Raw genomic sequence first — 22,979 nt, forward strand, 5'->3', positions numbered from 1 at the left:
AATGCCAGTAGGACTTTGTGGGTTGGTTTTTAATGTAGAGAACCTTAGCAAAGGAGTTAACATTGTGAATTCCCACTGGGGGAAGGGGACCAAAGACAGAAGATTCCAGATCAACTGCTGAATCACCAAGTGACCTATGCCTCAATTTCCTCTTCCAAAAACCGCCTAAGAACTGTTCCTTATCAAACAAAGAGGGAGCAAGAATCTATGACATAATTTATGTTTGCAGACAACTATGAGCTCATAGGAAAATGAGGTAAGAAAGGTCATTTCAGAATCACTAGATGACAACAATGGCTGAGATGAGTATCTGGGACTGCCCTCCCACCGGACTCCCAGCACACTGGTGCAAACACAAAGGCAGCCAGCTGCAGAGGCCAGCTCTAGTGCTCCTCCCTCAACTCCAGCCCTCTCCCTTCCCAAAGAGCCATCTGAATTTACTACCCTAATAAACACTGCGGTGTGTGGTTCTGTGGCCAAGAACTCCTAGTCAAGCTTAGCTATATAGCCAAGCCCACTGTTGAATGAGTATGACTTTTAAAAATTGCTTCCTTGTGTTTCAAGTGAAAAAATAACCTCCCACCTGAAAATTGGCATCATAGATATTTGCAGAGGAAAAGCAAAAACTTTTTTTAATGGGGCAGTGGAAACTGGGAGGCACTGTGGGCTGGGAAGCAGTTCTTGGGCCAAATGTAGTCTCTCAGGTACTTCCTTCAGTTTGAAGGCCAAGCCTGCATATTAATCTGGTATCTAAGTTTGAGGCCCTGCCTCTATTTGCTCAAAGTATTACTGCCTGGCTTCTAGAAAAGCATTACTCATGCTGTATCATTGTGAGCAAAGACCTATTTGCAGTTAGAAAGTCACATTCATTTTACAGTCACACAGTATACAAATCTGAATGGCCACCACACCTACAAGAATGGGTTTCAGTTTTACGGGGTATACTTTTATCCCTTTTGCTATATACATAGCTAGATTACATTTGCACAACCCTGAAACTTTTTCCTGGTCCAACTACTCTTGCCCAATCTCACTCAAAAAAGAGAGAGAGAAAGAGAGACAATATGATGTCTAATTAACTTCTAGGAAAGTGTTTCTCGCTCCCAGTACTTTACTACTATAGGCTTTAAGTAAGTAAAGTAAAGTAAATTCCAGTACCCTAAAGAGTACAGGAACTACATGAGGAAGGCCCCTATGGTCCTACAGAAATTTCATTTTATCAGAAAAGTTGACATAAACAAGCCCTTCCTTAAGTTATAGGTTAGCCACATCACACAGCCAAAACCATTAACATGTGATTCACTCTTTCATTCAACACATTACATGGCTGGTGAGGCCACTCCTTTTCTCAGGGCAGAAGAGGCAACAGGGAAGATCACCTAACTCACTTTTAAAATAACTATGTATGTATTACTGCCTTCATTACTTTGTTCTTTCATTCATTCCTTAGGAAACACTTATCTATGTGCCAAGCTCTAGGAGGAAATACATGGATACACACACACACACACACACACAGTACATAGTAATAAGTAATTTTATATATAATGAAGGCAACCTACCACCCCACTTGTCTGAGACTCGGGAGGACTCCCTGGATATGGAAACCTGTGCTTAAAAGGGGAAAGCCTTTGGCAAACCTGGATGAGCTGGTCAACCTACTGACACAACATACTAATTAAAGCTTCACAACCATAACAAAGGCTGTTCATTTTTCCCAGTTTTAACAGATGGAGAAGGGGCTCAGTAAGATCACTGGTACAGCCAACATTTGAATACTGGCTTATGTGAATCTATACCCATGTGCTTTCCACCACCCTGTGCTTCTGAAATGAGAGATAAAATGTCCTCACACTGAAAACAGCTTCCAACAGCCCACCACCACCACCACCAGCTTCTGTTCACTTCCCTCCATGGCTCCCCTGGCTACTCCCACCCGCTGTCTGCCCAACTAGGCAGCTGGGATTTCATCTGCTCCGCAGTCATTTGCAGATAATGCATAATCTCCCTCTACCACGGCAAGGGTGAATTTTTTATAGCAAGCAGTTCTAAAGTATGTAGGCATAAACATTTTCCCTCAACAGAAATCAGGACAGCACCTTCAAGCATCAGAAATACACTGTGCACTAGACTTAAACTCATCTCTCAACTACTATCATTCAAGCCAGCAATCTACAGAAACTCACCGGCATTTAACAGTTCATACAGATTAGGCAGACTTTCAAAGACTCCATACACTTGAAAACAGACTTTCAAAGTTTCTCTAAGAAAAAAAAATATTCCAAGAGACAACTGCCATTTGCCCATCAATGTCACCAAAGTAAAGCCTGGTTTGTGTAAGGATTTCAGGCAAAACACACACTCACTTGATCATTCATTCACTCATCCATGCAACTAGTCTGTTTAAACCAATAGCTCTCATTACAAAATTCCACAATTGCACTCTCAGTGGGGAGGGTAAAATTCACCCAAATAATGACACAGTCTATGTAATTTCCTTGCCACCAGAGAAGAACAGAGCCTCCAGACTTTTTATGTTTTGTTCACATTCTTCATGAATAAAGTGTGCATCAATGATCCTCAAATTAACTTTTCACTTGCATCATTTCAGCATTAAAAAGGGACTTTAAGGCCAGATCTTTCACAAGGCCTTTGTGAAACCAAATATAGGCCAGCCTGTACCTCCATGCTACTGTGATTACTGGATTTGCTACATAAAGGTCCTGTGCCTCTTGAAAACAAGGTTGGGGGAGAGAAAGGCCTTCCAAAAGCAAACACAGTAGGGGCATTCAACAATCTATAGAGGGATGGTTAATATTAGTTTGGCTACAGCAGTTCTGACAAAGTGCTGAATGCTCTGGCTGCAGCAGTAACTGCTCCACATGCTTTTCATGAACCTGGGAGAGGCACTACCACTGTGACCCTCCATTTGCATAAAAGTTGCCAGACTTAAGTTTGACTGCTGTCAACCTTGTGTACTTACTAAAGGGGAACATAAAAGGGAGTGTTTCAGTTGGGTGCATTTTAAGGCAAACTAAAAGCTCTTCTATCATACTGAAGGAAACCACACCCAGAACAGGTTTCAGGGGTGCGGTGGGGGTTGAGACACTCAACTCAAGTTCAAAACACTCATCCCTGCTGGGCTCTGCTTTGCCGTTTAACCAGAGCCTGTATTAATGACAGCTGCCATTGATTACTGAGGGCCCACTATGGACCAGGTGAGTAAATAAACTGCCCTGATTTGGAAAGTAATTTGGCAGTATTTGGCAAGAGGCATAGAAATAACCACATACGAAAAGTTTATCATATATAATGTTAAGTGAAAAATAGAAAATGATGCAAAGACACAACCATGTAATTACTGTAATAGTTTAAAGTGTGTATGTGTATATATAGACAAGAACCGTAAGAAAATTAAAATTTGCTAGTATTGAAGGATCTTGTGTGAACTATTCTTTCATTTTTATTTCTGAACCTTCAACCCTGCCTTTGAAAGATCAACGTTTGAGTCACCTCCTAACTACTACGACTTTCATTACCCACACCCCTTCCGTTAGGAAGATTCTGGAGTGGTGCCAGTCAAGAACAGAAGCCACTGATCACTCCCATCCTTCTTCTACTAAGGGGCAAAAACTTGTAGTCAACAAGTTTCAACAGGTGCTTTTTCTCCCTGTTCAATACCCTGTAATTTTAAAACTCACCTTCAAACTCATAGGAAACGAGTATTTAACAATTATTTAATAGATTTTAAATCTACTGTTTAACACCCAAATCTGAAGGCACTGCTAGGTAAGTCTGACATACATGAAATGACTGAAGTCTAATCAACTGCCAGGACAGTAATAGTCATTTAATATAGGATCATTTTATTAAGATGGAGCATGGGGGAAGGTGGGCATTTTTGCTTTAAAAAAACAGTTTACGGGGCGGGAGCCAAGATGGCGGCGTGAGTAGAGCAGTGGAAATCTCCTCCCAAAAACACATAGAGCTATGAAAATATAACAAAGAAAAATCTTCCTAAAATAGAGACCACAGGACACAGGACAACATCCAGACCACATCCACACCTGCAAGAACCCAGCGCCTTGTGAAGGGGGTAAGATACAAGCCCCAGCCCGGCGGGACCCGAGCGCCCCTCCCCCCGGCTCCCGGCGGGTGGAGAGAAACCGGAGCAGTTTTTTTTTTGGCGAGCGCTTTTTGGAAGCCTTAGAGGGACGGGCCCCCGTTGCTGGGGAGGCGGGGTGGCGGGACCGGTGAGGAGGTGCCTGGGAACGGCGCCGGAGGACAAAGAATATCCCGCGTTTCTCCCTGCGAGACCTGGGGGCGGGTGCCTGAGACCGGTGCCTGAGGACGGAGGAGGTCGCGCGTTTTTCCCCTTTTTTTTTTTTTCTTTCTCTTTTTGGCAAGCGCTTTTTGGAAGCCTTGAAGGGACGGGGACCCCAGTGCTAGGGAGGCACGGTGGCGGGACTGGTGAGCGGGTGGCTGGGACCGGCGCCTGAGGACAAAGAATATCCCCCGTTTTTCCCTGCGGGACCGGTGGGCGGGTGCCTGAGACCGGCACTTGAGGACAGAGGAAATCGCGCGTTTTTCCCCTTTTTTTTTTCTCTTTTCTGCGAGTGCTTTTTGGAAGCCTAAAAGGGACAGGGACCCCGGTGCTAGGGAGGCAGGGCGGCGGGACTGGTGAGCGGGTGCCTGGGACCGGCACCTGAGGACAAAGAATATCCCGCATTTTTCCCTGTGGGACCGGTGGGTGGGTGCCTGAGACCAGCACCTGAGGACGGAAGAAATCGCGCGTTTTTCCCCTTTTTTTTCTCTCTTTTTGTCAAGTGCTTTTTGGAAGCCTTGAAGGGACAGGGACCCCGGTGCTAGGGAGGCAGGGCGGCGGGACTGGTGAGCGGGTGCGTGGGACCAGTGCCTGAGGACCAAGAATATTGAGCGTTCCTTCCCTGCGGGACCGGTGGGTGGGTGCTTTTTGGAAGCCTTGAAAGGACAGGGACACTGGTGCTAGGGAGACAGGGCAGCAGGACCAGTGCGCGGGTGCCTGGGACCGGCACCTGAGGAAAAAAAAAAAAAAAAAATCGCGTGTTTTTTCTTTTTTTTTTCCTTTCTGTTCCCTCTCTCATTGTTGCTGTTGTTGTTTTGGTTTGGAGAGTGCTTTTTGGAAATCTTAAAGGGGCAGGACAGGTCACTTAGACCAGAAGCAGGGAATCTGGGGATCTCTGGGCACTCTAACCCCCTGGGCAGCAGGGAGCACAGAGGCCCCTTACGGAGATAAATAGTCTCCCGGCTGCTCCCCCTCCAACGGGGCTCCACCATTTTGGAGGAACAGCCCCAGCCAGGCCAAGCCCACAGCAACAGTGGAGATAAACCCCAAAGCAACTGGGCAGGAAGCAGAAGCCCTGTCTGCGCACAGCTGCCCAGCACAAGCCACTAGAGGTCGCTATTCTCCCAGGAAAAGGCTACAAACCAACAAGAAGGGAAGCTCTTCCAGCGGTCACTTGTACCAGCTCTGCAAACTATCTCTATCACCATGAAAAGGCAAAACTACAGGCAGACAAAGATCACAGAGACAACACCTGAGAAGGAGACAGACCTAACTAGTCCTCCTGAAAAAGAATTCAAAATAAAAATCATGAACATGCTGACAGAGATGCAGAAAAAAATGCAAGAGCAATGGGATGAGATGCAGAGAAAAATGCAAGAGCAGTGGGATGAGATGCAGAGAAAAATGCAAGAGCAGTGGGATGAAGTCCGGAAGGAGATCACAGATGTCAGGAAAGAGATCACAGAAGTGAAACAATCCCTGGAAGGATTTATAAGCAGAATGGATAAGATGCAAGAGGCCATTGAAGGAATAGAAGCCAGAGAACAGGAACGTACAGAAGCTGACATAGAGAGAGATAAAAGGATCTCCAGGAATGAAACAACACTAAGAGAAATATGTGACCAATACAAAAGGAAAAACATTCGTATTATAGGGATACCAGAAGAGGAAGAAAGAGGAAAAGGGATAGAAAGTGTCTTTGAAGAAATAATTGCTGAAAACTTCCCCAAACTGGGGGAGGAAATAATCGAACAGACCATGGAATTATACAGAACCCCCAACAGAAAGGATCCAAGGAGGACAACACCAAGACACATAATAATTAAAATGGCAAGGATCAAGGACAAGGAAAGAGTTTTAAAGGCAGCTAGAGAGAAAAAGGTCACCTATAAAGGAAAACCAATCAGGCTAACATCAGACTTCTCAACAGAAACCCTACAGGCCAGAAGAGAATGGCATGATATACTTAATGCAATGAAACAGAAGGGCCTTGAACCAAGGATACTGTATCCAGCACGACTATCATTTAAATATGATGGTGGGATCAAACAATTCCCAGACAAGCAAAAGCTGAGGGAATTTGCTTCCCACAAACCACCTCTACAGGGCATCCTACAGGGACTGCTCTAGATGGGAGCACCCCTAAAAAGAGCACAGAACAAAACACACAACATATGAAGAAGGGAGGAGGAGGAATAAGAAGGGAGAGAAGAAAAGACTCTCCAGACAGTGTATATAACAGCTCAATAAGCGAGCTAAGTTAGGCAGTAAGATACTAAAGAAGCTAACCTTGAACCTTTGGTAACCACGAATCTAAAGCCTGCAATGGCAATAAGTACATATCTTTCAATAGTCACCCTAAATGTAAATGGACTTAATGCACCAATCAAAAGACATAGAGTAATAGAATGGATAAAAAAGCAAGACCCATCTATATGCTGCTTACAAGAAACTCACCTTAAACCCAAAGATAAGCATAGACTAAAAGTCAAGGGATGGAAAAACATATTTCAGGCAAACAACAGTGAGAAGAAAGCAGGGGTTGCAGTACTAATATCAGACAAAATAGACTTCAAAACAAAGAAAGTAACAAGAGATAAAGAAGGCCACTACATAATGATAAAGGGCTTAGTCCAACAAGAGGATATAACCATTCTAAATATATATGCACCCAATACAGGAGCACCAGCATATGTGAAGCAAATACTAACAGAACTAAAGAGGGAAATAGACTGCAATGCATTCATTGTAGGAGACTTCAACACACCACTCACCCCAAAGGATAGATCCACCGGGCAGAAAATAAGTAAAGACACACAGGCACTGAACAACACACTAGAACAGATGGACCTAATAGACATCTATAGAACTTTACATCCAAAAGCAACAGGATATACATTCTTCTCAAGTGCACATGGAACATTCTCCAGAATAGACCACATACTAGCTCACAAAAAGAGCCTCAGTAAATTCCACAATATTGAAATTCTACCAACCAATTTTTCAGACCACAAAGGTATGAAAGTAGAAATAAATTCTACAAAGAAAACAAAAAGGCTCACAAACACATGGAGGCTTAACAACATGCTACTAAATAATCAATGGATCAATGAACAAATCAAAATAGAGATCAAGGAATATATAGAAACAAATGACAACAACAACACTAAGCCCCAACTTCTGTGGGATGCAGCGAAAGCAGTCTTAAGAGGAAAGTATATAGCAATCCAGGCACACTTGAAGAAGGAAGAACAATCCCAAATGAATAGTCTAACATCACAATTATTAAAACTGGAAAAAGAAGAACAAATGAGGCCTAAAGTCAGCAGAAGGAGGGACATAATAAAGATCAGAGAAGAAATAAACAAAATTGAGAAGAATAAAACAATAGCAAAAATCAACGAAACCAAGAGCTGGTTCTTTGAGAAAATAAACAAAATAGATAAGCCTCTAGCCCAACTTATTAAGAGAAAAAGAGAGTCAACACAAATCAACATAATCAGAAATGAGAATGGAAAAATCACGACAGACTCCACAGAAATACAAAGAATTATTAAAGACTACTATGAAAACCTATATGCCAACAAGCTGGAAAACCTAGAAGAAATGGACAACTTCCTAGAAAAATACAACCTCCCAAGACTGACCAAGGAAGAAACACAAAAGTTAAACAAACCAATTACAAGCAAAGAAATTGAAACAGTAATCAAAAAACTACCCAAGAACAAAACCCCGGGGCCGGACGGATTTACCTCGGAATTTTATCAGACACACAGAGAAGACATAATACCCATTCTCCTTAAAGTGTTCCACAAAATAGAAGAAGAGGGAATACTCCCAAACTCATTCTATGAAGCCAACATCACCCTAATACCAAAACCAGGAAAAGACCCCACCAAAAAAGAAAATTACAGACCAATATCCCTGATGAATGTAGATGCAAAAATACTCAATAAAATACTAGCAAACAGAATTCAACAGTATATCAAAAGGATCATACACCATGACCAAGTGGGGTTCATCCCAGGGATGCAAGGATGGTACAACATTCGAAAATCCATCAACATCATCCACCACATCAACAAAAAGAAAGACAAAAACCACATGATCATCTCCATAGATGCTGAAAAAGCATTTGACAAAATTCAACATCCATTCATGATAAAAACTCTCAGCAAAATGGGAATAGAGGGCAAGTACCTCAACATAATAAAGGCCATATATGATAAACCCACAGCCAGCATTATACTGAACAGCGAGAAGCTGAAAGCATTTCCACTGAGATCGGGAACCAGACAGGGATGCCCACTCTCCCCACTGTTATTTAACATAGTACTGGAGGTCCTAGCCACGGCAATCAGACAAAACAAAGAAATACAAGGAATCCAGATTGGTAAAGAAGAAGTTAAACTGTCACTATTTGCAGATGATATGATACTGTACATAAAAAACCCTAAAGACTCCACTCCAAAACTACTAGAACTGATATCGGAATACAGCAAAGTTGCAGGATACAAAATCAACACACAGAAATCTGTAGCTTTCCTATACACTAACAACGAATCAATAGAAAGAGAAATCAGGAAAACAATTCCATTCACCATTGCATCAAAAAGAATAAAATACCTAGGAATAAACCTAACCAAGGAAGTGAAAGACTTATACTCTGAAAACTACAAGTCACTCTTAAGAGAAATTAAAGGGGACACTAATAAATGGAAACTCATCCCATGCTCATGGCTAGGAAGAATTAATATCGTCAAAATGGCCATCCTGCCGAAAGCAATATACAAATTTGATGCAATCCCTCTCAAATTACCAGCAACATTCTTCAATGAATTGGAACAAATAATTCAAAAATTCATATGGAAACACCAAAGACCCCGAATAGCCAAAGCAATCCTGAAAAAGAAGAATAAAGTAGGGGGGATCTCACTCCCCAACTTCAAGCTCTACTACAAAGCCATAGTAATCAAGACAATTTGGTACTGGCACAAGAACAGAGCCACAGACCAGTGGAACAGATTAGAGACCCCAGAAATTAACCCAAACATATATGGTCAATTAATATTTGATAAAGGAGCCATGGACATACAATGGCAAAATGACAGTCTCTTCAACAGATGGTGCTGGCAAAACTGGACAGCTACATGTAGGAGAATGAAACTGGACCATTGTCTAACCCCATATACAAAGGTAAACTCAAAATGGATCAAAGACCTGAATGTAAGTCACGAAACCATTAAACTCTTGGAAAAAAACATAGGCAAAAACCTCTTAGACATAAACATGAGTGATCTCTTCTTGAACATATCTCCCCGGGCAAGGAAAACAACAGCAAAAATGAGCAAGTGGGACTACATTAAGCTGAAAAGCTTCTGTACAGCGAAAGACACCATCAATAAAACAAAAAGGAATCCTACAGTATGGGAGAATATATTTGAAAATGACAGATCTGATAAAGGCTTGACGTCCAGAATATATAAAGAGCTCACACGCCTCAACAAACAAAAAACAAATAACCCAATTAAAAAATGGGCAGAGGAACTGAACAGACAGTTCTCCAAAAAAGAAATACAGATGGCCAAGAGACACATGAAAAGATGCTCCACATCGCTAATTATCAGAGAAATGCAAATTAAAACTACAATGAGGTATCACCTCACACCAGTAAGGATAGCTGCCATCCAAAAGACAAACAACAACAAATGTTGGCGAGGCTGTGGAGAAAGGGGAACCCTCCTACACTGCTGGTGGGAATGTAAATTAGTTCAACCATTGTGGAAAGCAGTATGGAGGTGCATCAAAATGCTCAAAACAGACCTACCATTTGACCCAGGAATTCCACTCCTAGGAATTTACCCTAAGAACGCAGCAATCAAGTTTGAGAAAGACAGATGCACTCCTATGTTTATCGCAGCACTATTTACAATAGCCAAGAATTGGAAGCAACCTAAATGTCCATCTGTAGATGAATGGATAAAGAAGATGTGGTACATATACACAATGGAATACTACTCAGCCATAAGAAGTGGAAAAATCCAACCATTTGCAGCAACATGGATGGAGCTGGAGAGTATTATGCTCAGTGAAATAAGCCAAGCGGAGAAAGAGAAATACCAAATGATTTCACTCATCTGAGGAGTATAGGAACAAAGGAAAAACTGAAGGAACAAAACAGCAGCAGAATTACAGAACCCAAAAATGGACTAACAGGTACCAAAGGGAAAGGAACTGGGGAGGATGGGTGGGCAGGGAGGGATAAGGGGGGCGAAGAAGAAGGGGGGTATTAAGATTAGCATGCATGGGGGGGAGGGAGAAAGGGGAGGGTGGGCTGCACAACACAGAGAGGACAAGTAGTGACTCTACCACATTTTGCTAAGCTGATGGACAGTAACCGTAATGTGGTTGTTAGGGGGGACCTGATATAGGGGAGAGCATAGTAAACATAGTATTCTTCAGGTAAGTGTAGATTAAAAATTTAAAAAAAAAAAAAAAAAAGAAAGAAAGAAAGAAAAGGGGGATTACTCCTTAACAGGATAAAACTATTGGTAAATCAAAGATCAACGCATGCTTTAAATATCCTTAATGTTGATCACTTAAAGGGTGTCAGATGATCAGCTATGGAGGTACTCTTTGCTGATAATATTCCTTTCTCTTAATTAAAAAAAAAAAAAAAAAAAGCAGTTCCTGTGTGCTGACCTCCAATGAGTTCTGCACAGTGGTATAGAGGGCATGTCAAAGTGTGGGCAAAGGGTCTGTTTGTTTCTACGCAGAAGATCAAGGCCTAGCTTGGATACCCAGAAAATGAACTAAGATACGATATGAGGAGGAGCTTCCGGCATCAGCACTCTCTGGAGGACTCGTGCCGGGGGATGATCATCAAAAAGCCTCCACAGGGATCCGGACGATGCTGCAGTTGTGGCTGCATCCAGCCCACCGTCTCCTGGACTTGCCATAAGAAGGAGGAGGGAGATGTCTAGGCTGGCATGTGCATACAGTGAGACAACGAATTTGACTGGATCTGTACTGTTGGAACTCAACCAGGGGTTGGGAGGGGTGCAAGTTGTAGCACCCCAAAATCTCATGACTATAGACTATCTATGGTTAAAAGAACATATGGGATGTGAACAGATCCCAGAAATGGGCTGCTTTAATTTGTCTGATGGTTCAAGTACAGTTGGAAAATATCCATCATATCATAGATAAATCTTCACAAATGCCTAGGGTGCCTAAATGGTTTTCTTGGCTTCACTGGAGATGGCTGGTAATTATAGATTTGCTTTGTTTATGTCACCGTATTCCTATTATGTTAATATGTGTGTGCAAATTAGTTAGTAGTTTAAAACCTATACATACTTAAGGTACTATACAAGAAGATATGTCAAAGAAATAATCAATCCTCCCAAGTTTCCTTCATATGCTACATCTATAGCTTTTCTTCTTCCTTCCTAATTACAAACCTTAAATAGAATTCGTGCCTCATATCGAATTTACCGAGTATCATAATTCCTCCAGGTGGTAAAGATACCTAGAGACAAGTGCTGGGCATAGAAGCCACAGGGCATAAATCTGCAAAGAAGTAAAAAGCTAACCTTTGCAAACAATATGGCTTCTCTCTCACTTACCAACTTTACATTTCCCTGTATGGCCCCGGAAGATGACTGGTTAGCCAGAGACGGGTAAGATTCCTCAAGGGAGGAACAACCTAAGACAGGCACAGTCGCAGGGGGGCCATCAGGTGAGAATTTGGGGATCAACAGAGGTGAGGCTCAGAACCTCACCCCCCCTGCTTTGAGAGAAATCTTCTGCATCCGTGGATGTCTTGCTGCCCTTGTCTAGCCTGGATTAATACTTAGTCCATAGGCACACACCTGATCATCTGATCATCTACATTTGCCTTCTTACAGCACTAAACTATGTTTTCTACCTTAATCTTGCATCTACCTACCACTTCAGCATTTTATTAAAAATAAAAATAATAATAATAATAGGAGAAATGTGGGATCAACATATAAATCAAGTACAAAAATCAAATGAATATTCATATTTGACCTGATGGTTTATAGGTCATATTGCATGATCAAAACCGAAAGTTTCTGTGATGAATGCCCTTGTACTGTTCACCATGTAAGAATTTATTCACTCTGTAAGAATTCGTTCACCATGTAAGAACTTGTTCGTTATGCTTCAGAAGATTGGAGACTGACGAGAATTAGGCTTGAGATGGATTAATGATTGTACATTGAGCATTGACCCCCCTATACTGAATTTTATTGTTGTTAACAACCATTTGATCAATAAATATGAGAGATGCCCTCTCAAAAAAAAAAAAAAAAAAAAAAAAAAAAAAAAAAATACCTATTGCTCTGACCTACCTATTGGTAGGTCAGAATTTGGGCTGGAGATTTTGTATTTCTAGCAAGTTCCCAGGTCATGCTGATGGGTTCTGGGGACCTCTTGTTGAGAACCATTCCAACAAGCTAGTCCTTAATATTAACTGCACTTATTTACTGTTTAACAAAGATGTGATGATTGCTATACTTAAGATAGATTATGTCAGACTTTTGTCTTTACACTCCCAGACTTTCTGAAATGTAGGGATAACAAAGAGGCAAATACTCAACTGTAACCAAAAGCAATTATGTTGAAAAAAATCACAAAATGGCTAAGTGCGTAAATTTAAATCTTAAAGGGAATCCAAGCAGGAATCCTGACCGCTCCTTTGAGAAAACCTGAATTCAGTGGCATTGAAACTTGTCAAAAAGATGATCCTAATACAGGAAAAAATTCCCAATGGAAGAACAAAACAAGAGTAATCTCAGGGTGGGAAAATGCAGGGCAGGTTTAGGGAATCACGGGTACCACGGAGTAAGAAGTAGCAGGAGCTGGAGATGGAAAGGTTGCCTGGAGTTACTCCCAAGGAGGGATTTTTTTTCTTTCCAGGACCCAGCCGTAGAGAGACTGGGGCAGTTGAATGGGGGGTTAGGAAACCACAGAAAGAATCTAAAGCAGAGGAAGGGGCAGTGGGGCTGTGAACAGAGACCCCTTTCTAGGCTGAAGGCACAAGAGGCAATATTCTGATCAGGAACATAGTCATCCAGAAAGCTTCCACAGCAGCCAGGAAGTTCTGAGTCCCTTTAGTTCACTACCCTAAGGCAGTGGTATCTTTTCCTCAAAGGGAGTTATCACCCCCATTTTCTTCCTAGCTTGCCTCCAAGAGTCCTTTTAATGGTCAGCCCAGCCTTTTAGTTTAGTCTGATTCTAAGCTATAAGAATCAGTGTTCCCTTGATTATTAGTATTCCCAGCCCACCAAAAACTGAGGGTAACTTATGACCAGAAATCTGAGCAGTTCTGAGCTCATTAATTTTTCAAGCCACCAGCATGTACTCATGGGTATCTGGGTAATAGCTGTCATGGCTCATACCTAACTCATATTTTGTGGTCCTACCGGAAGAGATCAAAAATTTGGAGTCAGAAAACCTGGATTCTGGAGAAGCAGCCTCATACCAGTTGACCTTAATCCAATGGTATGTTTCTTTATCTATAAAGAGACATCCACCCCATAGGAATATTATTAACTAAGGAAATGCATAGTTCTTCAAAACTTTCTAAGTACTAGATCCTCCCATGCTGGGTATTCTGAATGAAACCATTTAGTTATTAGGCAAGAAGATACATATTAAAGTCAAGTACTATAACACATTAATAATTATTATTAATTATAATTATTACTACATCATTCAAAAAGGATTCTAAATCATAAATCTGTTACGAACTTCTAAATTTTGAGCTGGAACTCTGGTAAACCAGTGAAAGAATTTTTTTAAATTGGTAACATGCCCACAGTTATCTGGGCTTAGAAAAACTATAGTACCATAGTGTTGGCAGGTATCCAGACCAAAAGCCAATCTTCCATACTTTCATTAAACCCTAGAAATGTTCTTACAAATCTTCCTCACCCCAACAGCCTTATCATTTGTCACCAACTCTTCTTACTGTCGCAATGGGAAGGAAATATTTGAGGGCCATTCCTTTATATCTAAGAACTTAACATTTTTTTCATGACAAGCAGGTGTAAACCCTGCAATTTTCTTTCTCAAAGGTTTAAGAAATCAAGAAAGACAAATCTAGGTACCCTAACAAACTGGGAAGTTCTTGAAAATTTAATATTTCTTCATGATCTGTGAGCATAAAACCAGATATTTGTTCCCTAATAGTTAAAAAAATCAAAACAAAAAATGAAGAAATTCAACAAGGCAACTCTGAGATAGCATGTAAACTTAAGAGTAATGTATTTCCATGGCTTGAAACTCTTTAGTCTCTCTCTAATGTTCCAATGAAGACAGACCACTCCATTAACTCTTTCTGGACAGTATGACAAATTCAGTGAGCCAGAACAGCTAAAGGAAAGCATCTTCTCCAGAAATACCAGGTGCTAGAAGTCAAGGATCAGGCTGCAAAAATGGCAACAAGAGTTCATTTCGATGCTTTTCAACTAGATCCTGTCTTCACTACAACTCCACTGCAAAAGCAAACAGAATCAGTGCTCTGGGGGGCAGGTAAACAAGAGAAGTAATCAGGTTAGGGCATTTCACAATGTCACCCCATCATTTCTTTCTTTATTTTTTTTGCAGAAATAAAATAACATTAATATTTACAAGTCTGAGAGGAGAAAGAGAACAAGTATATGTAACCTAAGTTAATCAATGCCTGTGACCCTAGACAGCTATTTTACTCTATCTTCTCATCTTTAAAACCTCATAGGTGTGTTATGAAGACAAGATGAGATACCATAAATAAAACTCCTACTAACATGTCTGGCACTTGATAAGCACTCAACCAAGTCTTTTTCGTACCAACCCCAATGGAGGAGACAAGCAGGAATAACTGGACTGCAAGCACAGTCAAAAAACTTTAGGAAGGATTTCTTGGTAAAATGAGAAGATGGGGTTATTTGAGGCAAAACCCAGGGCTTGGTTTTATGAGGAGCTGCAGGTTTGGCTATCCCGGTAGATCTGATGGGAATGTAAGAGTGGGAATCAGAAGGACATGGGGTGGGGCCCTTTTGCAGAGGGTCCTGAGTGCCAAGCTAGGGAGTCTACAATTTCATTTACACAGTGAGCACAAGCAACAGTTTCTGAGTAGAAAAGCAGCAGGAATTTTTTCCTATAAGGAGTTAAGCTGGCTGGTGTGAAAATGGAGAAAGGGTATGATGAACCTCTCTATTACTACAAACATGTTTTTCTAAACATGAGGTTTTATTTGTCATATTTCAGCATTCCTCTCTTATTTTAAAAAGAAAACCAGAACAATGAATACAACTTTATAAAATACATGCACAGACTCTGAGGAAGGTGGTAACTTAATTTTGCAGATGAAAGACTTTAAAGAGAGAGTGAGCTTTGGGTGTGTCTGTCAGGAGTTATGTTGGGTGTTAGTGTCTAATGTCTGAAGCCACCAGTGGTTGAAGGTCCTGTCTCTTGTCTTATGCCAGCAGCATTAGTGTGACTGACATCACTCTCCATCTTAGTCCCTTAAGTCAATGAGTTTAATTTTTAATCACTTATTTACTTACCTATAAATCTTTAGAAACTATTTTATCTAAGCAGACCAGATTCATTTTAATATCATGCTCCCTTAGCTAGACAGGATATCAAATCTCATCTCATGGGCCCTCCTGAAAATTTTAGGACGCAATGTGAAAATATCTGAAATGAGCAAAAATGCAGAGACAGCTCCCATGAAACACCACTCTCAGACTCTCAAACATAGATGTTAAATAAGTTAATAAAAGACACATTTAAAAAAAAGTCGAAACAGACACAGATGATCACTTTACCAGTATCTTGGTTGTAAGTGCTAGGAAGTATTATACCCATTAGAGTAAAAAAAGGGAGCTTTGTAGGCATGTACACAATTAAATCAGCATATAGAATCTGTTATCAAAGATGTGATGACTGGAGGAACTACAAATACTGAACAGAATACCAAACTAAGGGGTGGAGGTGAAGGTGGGAAAAGGTTTTATCAAAAATTCTAAAGTTGCTTAAAATACAGTAAGTTCTATTTGTTACTAAAGATAATACCATGTTTGTAATTCTCCTGGGATTTACCATAGTTGAAAGTTAATTCACCTTTTCTCAGTTCCTCAATATGGATGGTTTTCTGTTATAGAAATACCAACACTTAACTTGTGCAACTGTTAAACCACAATTATTTAGAAATGAGAACGTCATCTGGAACTAAATTAGAGGACCAAGGTCATTAAAAAAAAAAAAAAGCCACCACACAAAATGTGAAGTCCATTCCTTTTGAAGGGATTTCCTTGAGAAACACTTAGGATGTTAACCATCAGGGGCACACAGTGATTTTTTTTGTAATTTAAATTTTACTTTGTCCAGGGAAGACAGTTTAAGACATTTCCTGTGTGTAAGCTCCACCCTTCCCTGTGAGCAGTTTTACAACCATCCTCAAACCTTTCAGAATAACAGCCTTTTGTTAAAGGGTGGGACTATAAGTACACTCCTCCCCACACCTTCTCACATTTTCTCCTCAGTTTAGCATTTCTTCTAAGACTACAGGAGTAGGCTGACTGGACACTGGTGATCAATTTTATAATTGAGGATTCCCTACAGTGCTTTCTTCCTGGAGGAGTGACACAGTGAAGCAGGGAGCCTAGCCATGTGAGGAGGTGCATTCTCAATTCTCAAAATTTTAAATTCTGGGGCTAACGGAGAGAGACCCAGAAAGATAAAAGACATAACCCCACTTATCTATTTACCACTTACAAGTTCCCCCCAAGTTTTCCAAAAAATTCTACCTTCTAAGAGTTCAAGAGGAATGAAACAAAGATACATAACCATTCCCTGGAGGGAATGGAGCTTCCTCTTAGCTAACTGCCCTTGGAATGCAGCACAGCCTAGCAAATGTTTAAAATCACATCCAGTTCTGCCTCTTGTTTTCCAGAAAACTGTCATTACTGTCAACTATTTCACAAGACAAATAAACCTATGAATGAAATATATCCTCCCCTCCTTCCCAATACAAACATTCTAGGATTGAGCTGCTTCCTTCCTCCTCCTCACAGGAACCACATTTTTGACAAGGAGAAGAGTTAAAATAAGAAACATACAGTCTGGGAAGGCTACTTTTTTACAGCACTAGAGCCACTCCTGGCCTATTACTGACTGATTCCAGGGGATTCCAAACGGAAGGAGTTCTGTTTTAGTTATGAATCCTTTTTTATGTATAAGCTCTGAGACACCGCTGGCCAAGCCTGCTAGCTGGGCAAGGAAAGTCAAGGGCTGCAGGAGTCACCCCAGCTTGACTCCCAAACACTGCCGCACACAGGACCTTCTTCTCCATAAAAGGACGTAAATATATGGTAAAATTCTGTATTCATTCAATTATTTGAGACTAACATAGACTCCAAAAAACCTGTAATTGATCCTAATCCAACCCATAGCAGTGGAATGACAATAACTGGTTTTCACTGTAAATTACATAGCCCACTAAATTGATGGAAAGGCTCTCACCCAACACAACACATCAAAAGAATTAAAATTAAGCTTCGGAATCAAAACTATAATTTGCCCAAGACTTAGGAACAAAAAGACCACTCCCCTCCACCCCCCCCTTTGCTATTGTCTAAAGGGCTGGTGTTGAGCAGTGCACTTCACACCTTTAGGTTTCCCAGGGGTAAGAGGCTGGGGGCTGGGAGGCAGGCAATCGGGAATCAAATACTTGCATACTAACACGCATATTAGCATTGATCTACTGAGATGCAAAGACAAATAAAAGGACAAGAAAATATGTGTGCAGTGGGCAGCAGATATACCTAATAACCAAGAGAGCCGTAAGGGTACCGGAAAGAGCGGGGGTGACCCCAAACGGCGGCTTTTCTGGAACAGAGAGTGAGAAACTGTCTCCTTTAAGTAGTGAATGGGGTGCTAGCAGCCAACCAGAGGCTCTGGGGCCGGGCAGTGCGCCGCCCGACTTCATTAGGGTCACGTACCATATGGCACAATAAAGCCTCAGAACCCCTGTAGGCATGGACCCAGAGCAGGCCCAGCCTTTGGGAGGGAGCCTACCTTGTAGCTGCTTGAATCTCCCTTCCAGTTGGTTGTAGTTGTAAGGCACCTGCCCCGTGTAAGCCGGCGACAGTGGCGCAGATATGCTAGACGTCCTCTGCAATTCCATTATGCCCGGCGAAACGCCCTGGCGGACTGCACGGTGAAAATCCCGCTCTGGCCCCCTCCTATCCCCATCCAACACGCAGCCGTTTCCGTGAGGCTTGGCTCCCGGCCCCTAGAGAAAGGGCTGGACCTTAGGCAAGCTCCATTCCGGTCTGAAAGTCCAGTGGGGTGATCTGATAGTCGGCTGCAGGAGAGTCCACCTTAGCCCGATCAGGAGTTACCACTCACGCATCTAATTCCTTGTTTTCCTTCCTTTCGTGGCCCCTGGCTAGAAGCTTGAAATAAATTACAGAAGAGGGGCGGGAAGACGGAGGGAGGGAGGCGCAAGACCTACTTAAAATTCTTTAAAATTACGGCCAATCCTAAGCATGCCCCGGTCGCCGAGCCCGGGAGCTCGCGGGAGCAGCGCACACACCTCCTCCCGGCTGCCCGCGGCGGCCGCCGGTTTGTAATTCAATCAGGAGCCACTCGCCGTTGGCGGGGCGGTGATGTCACCTGATTAGCATAACAGCACGGTAGAGGAAACGCAGGCTGTACGACGAGGAGGGGCGTCGCGGAGGCCGGTAGCCCGCGGACCCCCACCCGCCGGCCGCCCTGGCACCGCCCGCGGCGCCCCGGAGCCGCTGACCCGCAGGCCTGGCCCAGGACGTGCCCACCACAGTGGTACCTTCCCAAACAGAGCTGCTGGAATTACAATCTTTTGTTGAGAGCCTCACGTAACGGAAAAGTCTCCGATTACTATCACATGAAAAAGAGGCGGCCCGGGAGAGTAAGGAGCCCGCAGGTCCCCGGCCGCAGGCGGCTCCTCCAGTATTTAGCTTCCAGCAGGATAACGCGGCTGCGCAGGCCGCGCACCTGGGTGCGCGCAGCGTCCCCTCTGCGCGGCGCCAGCCACAGGGCGCTGGCCTAGCCAGTGGGTACGGTGCAAGGATGCGACGAGGGGAGGTATAAATTCAAGTCCACGGAATAATCTCAACAGTATTCTGCTGCCATCACAAGATGTTACGCCGGAGATTTTCTGTGAATTATACTGGTCCTATAGTAGTAATTTGATGCAAGATTTATGGGCCCACCAATGTGCAAGGCATTGTGGGAGGAAGGTACAGAGGCAAACAACTCTAAGATCCCTGACCTGGAGGGGTTTATGAACCGATAAGGAGATAAAGAGAACAGAAATGACCCTCAAATCCTACTTTGATTTGTTAAACAAGGCCTCTAAATTTTTTGGGTTCTTCAGATTTTAAAAACTCTCTTCCTAGCTTCTTTTCCCATCAATCTCCACCAAAAATAAAACCCGCCACAAAGAAAACAACACACAGAAGGGAAATAATTGATCCTATTTTCTTCCTACCCCTGCTCCTCCTTTCCTAAACACAGGCAGACAACAAATGACCAATGTGGCATTCCCAGCACCAAGCCCTGCAGCAGTACTCACTGAGGAAGGTAATTTCAACCCTAAAGGATTCCAGTCTGCAAGGCATAGGTGGGCCTCCACCCCAGGTTTACTTTAGTACTCAGGGCACTTGTAATTCAAGAAACTGCATCCCGTCATGAGCTACAATTAAAACAAACCTAGAGTCTAGCGAACAGATAACCGAACAACCCCCACTCCTTCCATCTACACACTGCTTTTAATACATCCCGTGTCAACCTTCAGCTCTCTGAAGCCAAGCCCAGGATTTGAAGACAGTTCTCACCATTCAAGATGTAGAGCATTTTCTAAAGCCATTTGAATGCCACAACTCTTTGACAGGAAGGTGGCAGACCGTAGGGTTACTGGAAAACACGTTTGGGATTCCCAAGACCTGAGTTTCTAGTTCTGACCAAGCCTCTTAATCACCTATGACCTTAAAAGAAACCCTAGATTCTTTCTAAAAATCTGCTGTCAGACAGGGATAATTAATGCCTACCTTTACAAAGTCACTGAGGGTGGTATGAAATGCCCTAAAAATGGCCACACTATTCAAAACTAGGAGTATATTTTTCAAAATGCAACTCTTGCATTTTTCCCCTATACATCACAACAAGCCTACAAAGATGAGAATAAAAGAATTTTCTCATTAAGATTTCTTTACACTCCTCTTCACAATGAAATACACTGGTGAAGTGATGTTTCTAAGTGTCCAACAATGAGCATGGAGAAAGATTGAAAAGTGCTTACCAATTTATAATGCTTTATTTGCAATCTTTAAGCCACTTAACGAATAAGAGTATGAGTCCCCACTGATACAGTTAAGTAGGTGAAATAAGCCAATTTGCCAGGTTACATACACTGTAATGACAGTAGAGGCTGGGAGTACCATGGCCACACTGAATCCTAAAGAACAGACTTAGAACAAGCCAGGCAGAGTGAACCCATAGAAAGAAAGGTTTTGAGGCTGGGGAATGGTTTAATAACCCTGCAGGGACAAGAGGTGCAAAGTGGGAATCCATTTGGTGGGATGGGACCACAGGAAGAAAAGGACACACAACCCTCTTTGATTCATCTGACCACCTCCAACTCAGCAGTGGGGAGGAGGTAAAGGCAGCCAGAGGCACTTTTTCTTTATTCCATTTAGTATTTTATGGATGCCAATGGTGTTCTAGGCACTGGCACACACTGTCCATTGATTTGGAGTATTTTAAGAAGACTGTGAGAGTGGCTGGCCAAGGAAATGGGACAGATGTACAAACAGTCCCATACCAGAGGACTAGAGTAAGGATGAGGGGAGGGGCAGTCCAGGAGTTCAGAGGACGAGGAGGTCACATCTGCCTAGGAAGGCAGACAGCAACGACTCCAGGAGGGCCTGGCATGTGGCCAGGCCTTGAAACCCAGGTAGACTGTCAACAAGCTGGCTCGGGGAAGCTGCCCTCTCCTGGGGGGAAAGCAGCACAAGGAAAGGCACCCAGGAGTGTCCCAGGAAGGGCACCAGCGAGCACTGCCATCTGAATGGGCATAAGGGACTGTCAGGTACACGGGAAGCTGAGAGCAGGCTTGGAATTAAGCCTGGTCTGGGCACCACTGGAGACTTGTGAGCCAGAGGAGGATGGGGTCTAGGTTGGGCTCTAGAGATGATTAATCTGGCAGTGGTTGGGTAGAAAGGAGTGAAAATGAAGTCAGCAAGGTCCCTTGGGTGGTTGGTTACTGAAGTTGTCCAGGTCAAAGGACAAGTTAGGGTGTGGCAATAGGAACAAAAAGGAATAGGTTAAGCCCAGAGTTAACCTATAGAACTATGGCAACCGTGTCTACAACTGTACAGGGGAGGCACAAAGACTTAGGGCTGAAGAAGACTCTTGGTTTTTAGAGCTGGCTGTGAGGTGTAGGGGAGGACTGAACATTTCCTTCTAGATAGGCTGAAGCCAAGTACCTGCAACTCCCCAGGGTGACATGGCAGAAGCAGTCAAGGATGGGCAACTAGAGCTCAAGGCTTGAAGATACTGTCCCATGCACAGAGTCAGAGTTGAGACAGTAGTGAGCTTAAATCTAGGAAGAGAAGTAAGGCTAGTGGCTGAGCAGAGCCTTAGGAAGTCCAGGGTCTGAGAGAAAGAAGAAACAACAGGGAGAAACCAAAGGAGTTACAAAATGAAAATCCAAAAGAAGAGATACTCAAGAAAGAAAGGGAGTAGGTGGCTTCATGTGCAGCAAAAAGAAGAGGAATTAGAAGTCAAAGAAAAGGTGTGAATGAGAGGAGATCAATGGGGCAACAGAAGGGGAAGTGAGGTCACAGGGAGTTAAGAGAATGAGGAGAGACAGGAAGGGTAGAACAAGCAGATGGAGATGGTAAAGATAAGACTAGTGAATGGGAGCTATAGGACCATGGGAAGGCACACTGGGGCAGGTTCCAGATGACATGTGCTCTGTGCACAGGTTTCAGCCCTGAGTTGGCACAGGTAGGAAAAGGCCAGTGGGACATGGCTCAGGCTATGGGTGGAGCAGTCAACCTTAGTCCAGAGGTACACTTACCTTCCAAAGCAGAGGGAAAGAATGGAGACATTCTGAGAAGGAAAGAGGGAATTTAAAGGAGTTTGCCCAACTCTGGCTTAATAAAACAGGAGGTCAGGAGTCCTAGCTACAGTTTTATTTGTAGTTATCTAAGGAACAGGATTCTGAAGACACCTAAGGCAGAATATGTGGCTGGCTTGTGAATGGGAACATTAAGGAGAGTGAGCTTTCAGAATGCAGTATTAACCAAGCTTTCTGCAGAAATAGATCCTGCAAGTTCAACCTATCCCCTCAATCTTTTCTAAACTAGAAAGCTACTGTCCCTCACCATACCAGGGATATAAATACATGTGGCGACCTCTGAGAAACTGTGCCCGCCTTCAAGCTGCATCAAGATTTCTAAGGGGAACTGAAAGGCAGCCATGAATGACTGGCAGCATCAGATATGGAATTGAAGCAGTTAAAGCCCAAGGAATGCATATCTGCCATCCTTGTGATGCCAGAACGATCCAACCAAGTGCCTGTGGTTACTTG

General features: G+C 42.8%; 1 protein-coding gene across 5 annotated transcripts in view; it reads right to left on the reverse strand.

The window, feature by feature from the left end:
* SPTBN1 (spectrin beta, non-erythrocytic 1) overlaps positions 1-22,979 on the reverse strand; it is a 197,324-nt gene that overhangs the window by 90,206 nt on the left and 84,139 nt on the right. The window contains exon 1 of one of the 5 annotated variants that reach the window (XM_073213227.1): positions 18,419-18,957. The exons of the other annotated variants lie outside the window; for them this stretch is intronic. Coding sequence (XP_073069328.1) covers positions 18,419-18,527 — 109 coding nt within the window. The 5' untranslated portion in view covers positions 18,528-18,957. Of the gene's footprint in view, positions 1-18,418; positions 18,958-22,979 lie in introns of those variants that run through there. 5 annotated transcript variants of the gene reach the window in all.

This window comes from Manis javanica, chromosome 1 (genome assembly GCF_040802235.1).
Source record: "Manis javanica isolate MJ-LG chromosome 1, MJ_LKY, whole genome shotgun sequence".
Taxonomy (NCBI): domain Eukaryota; kingdom Metazoa; phylum Chordata; class Mammalia; order Pholidota; family Manidae; genus Manis; species Manis javanica.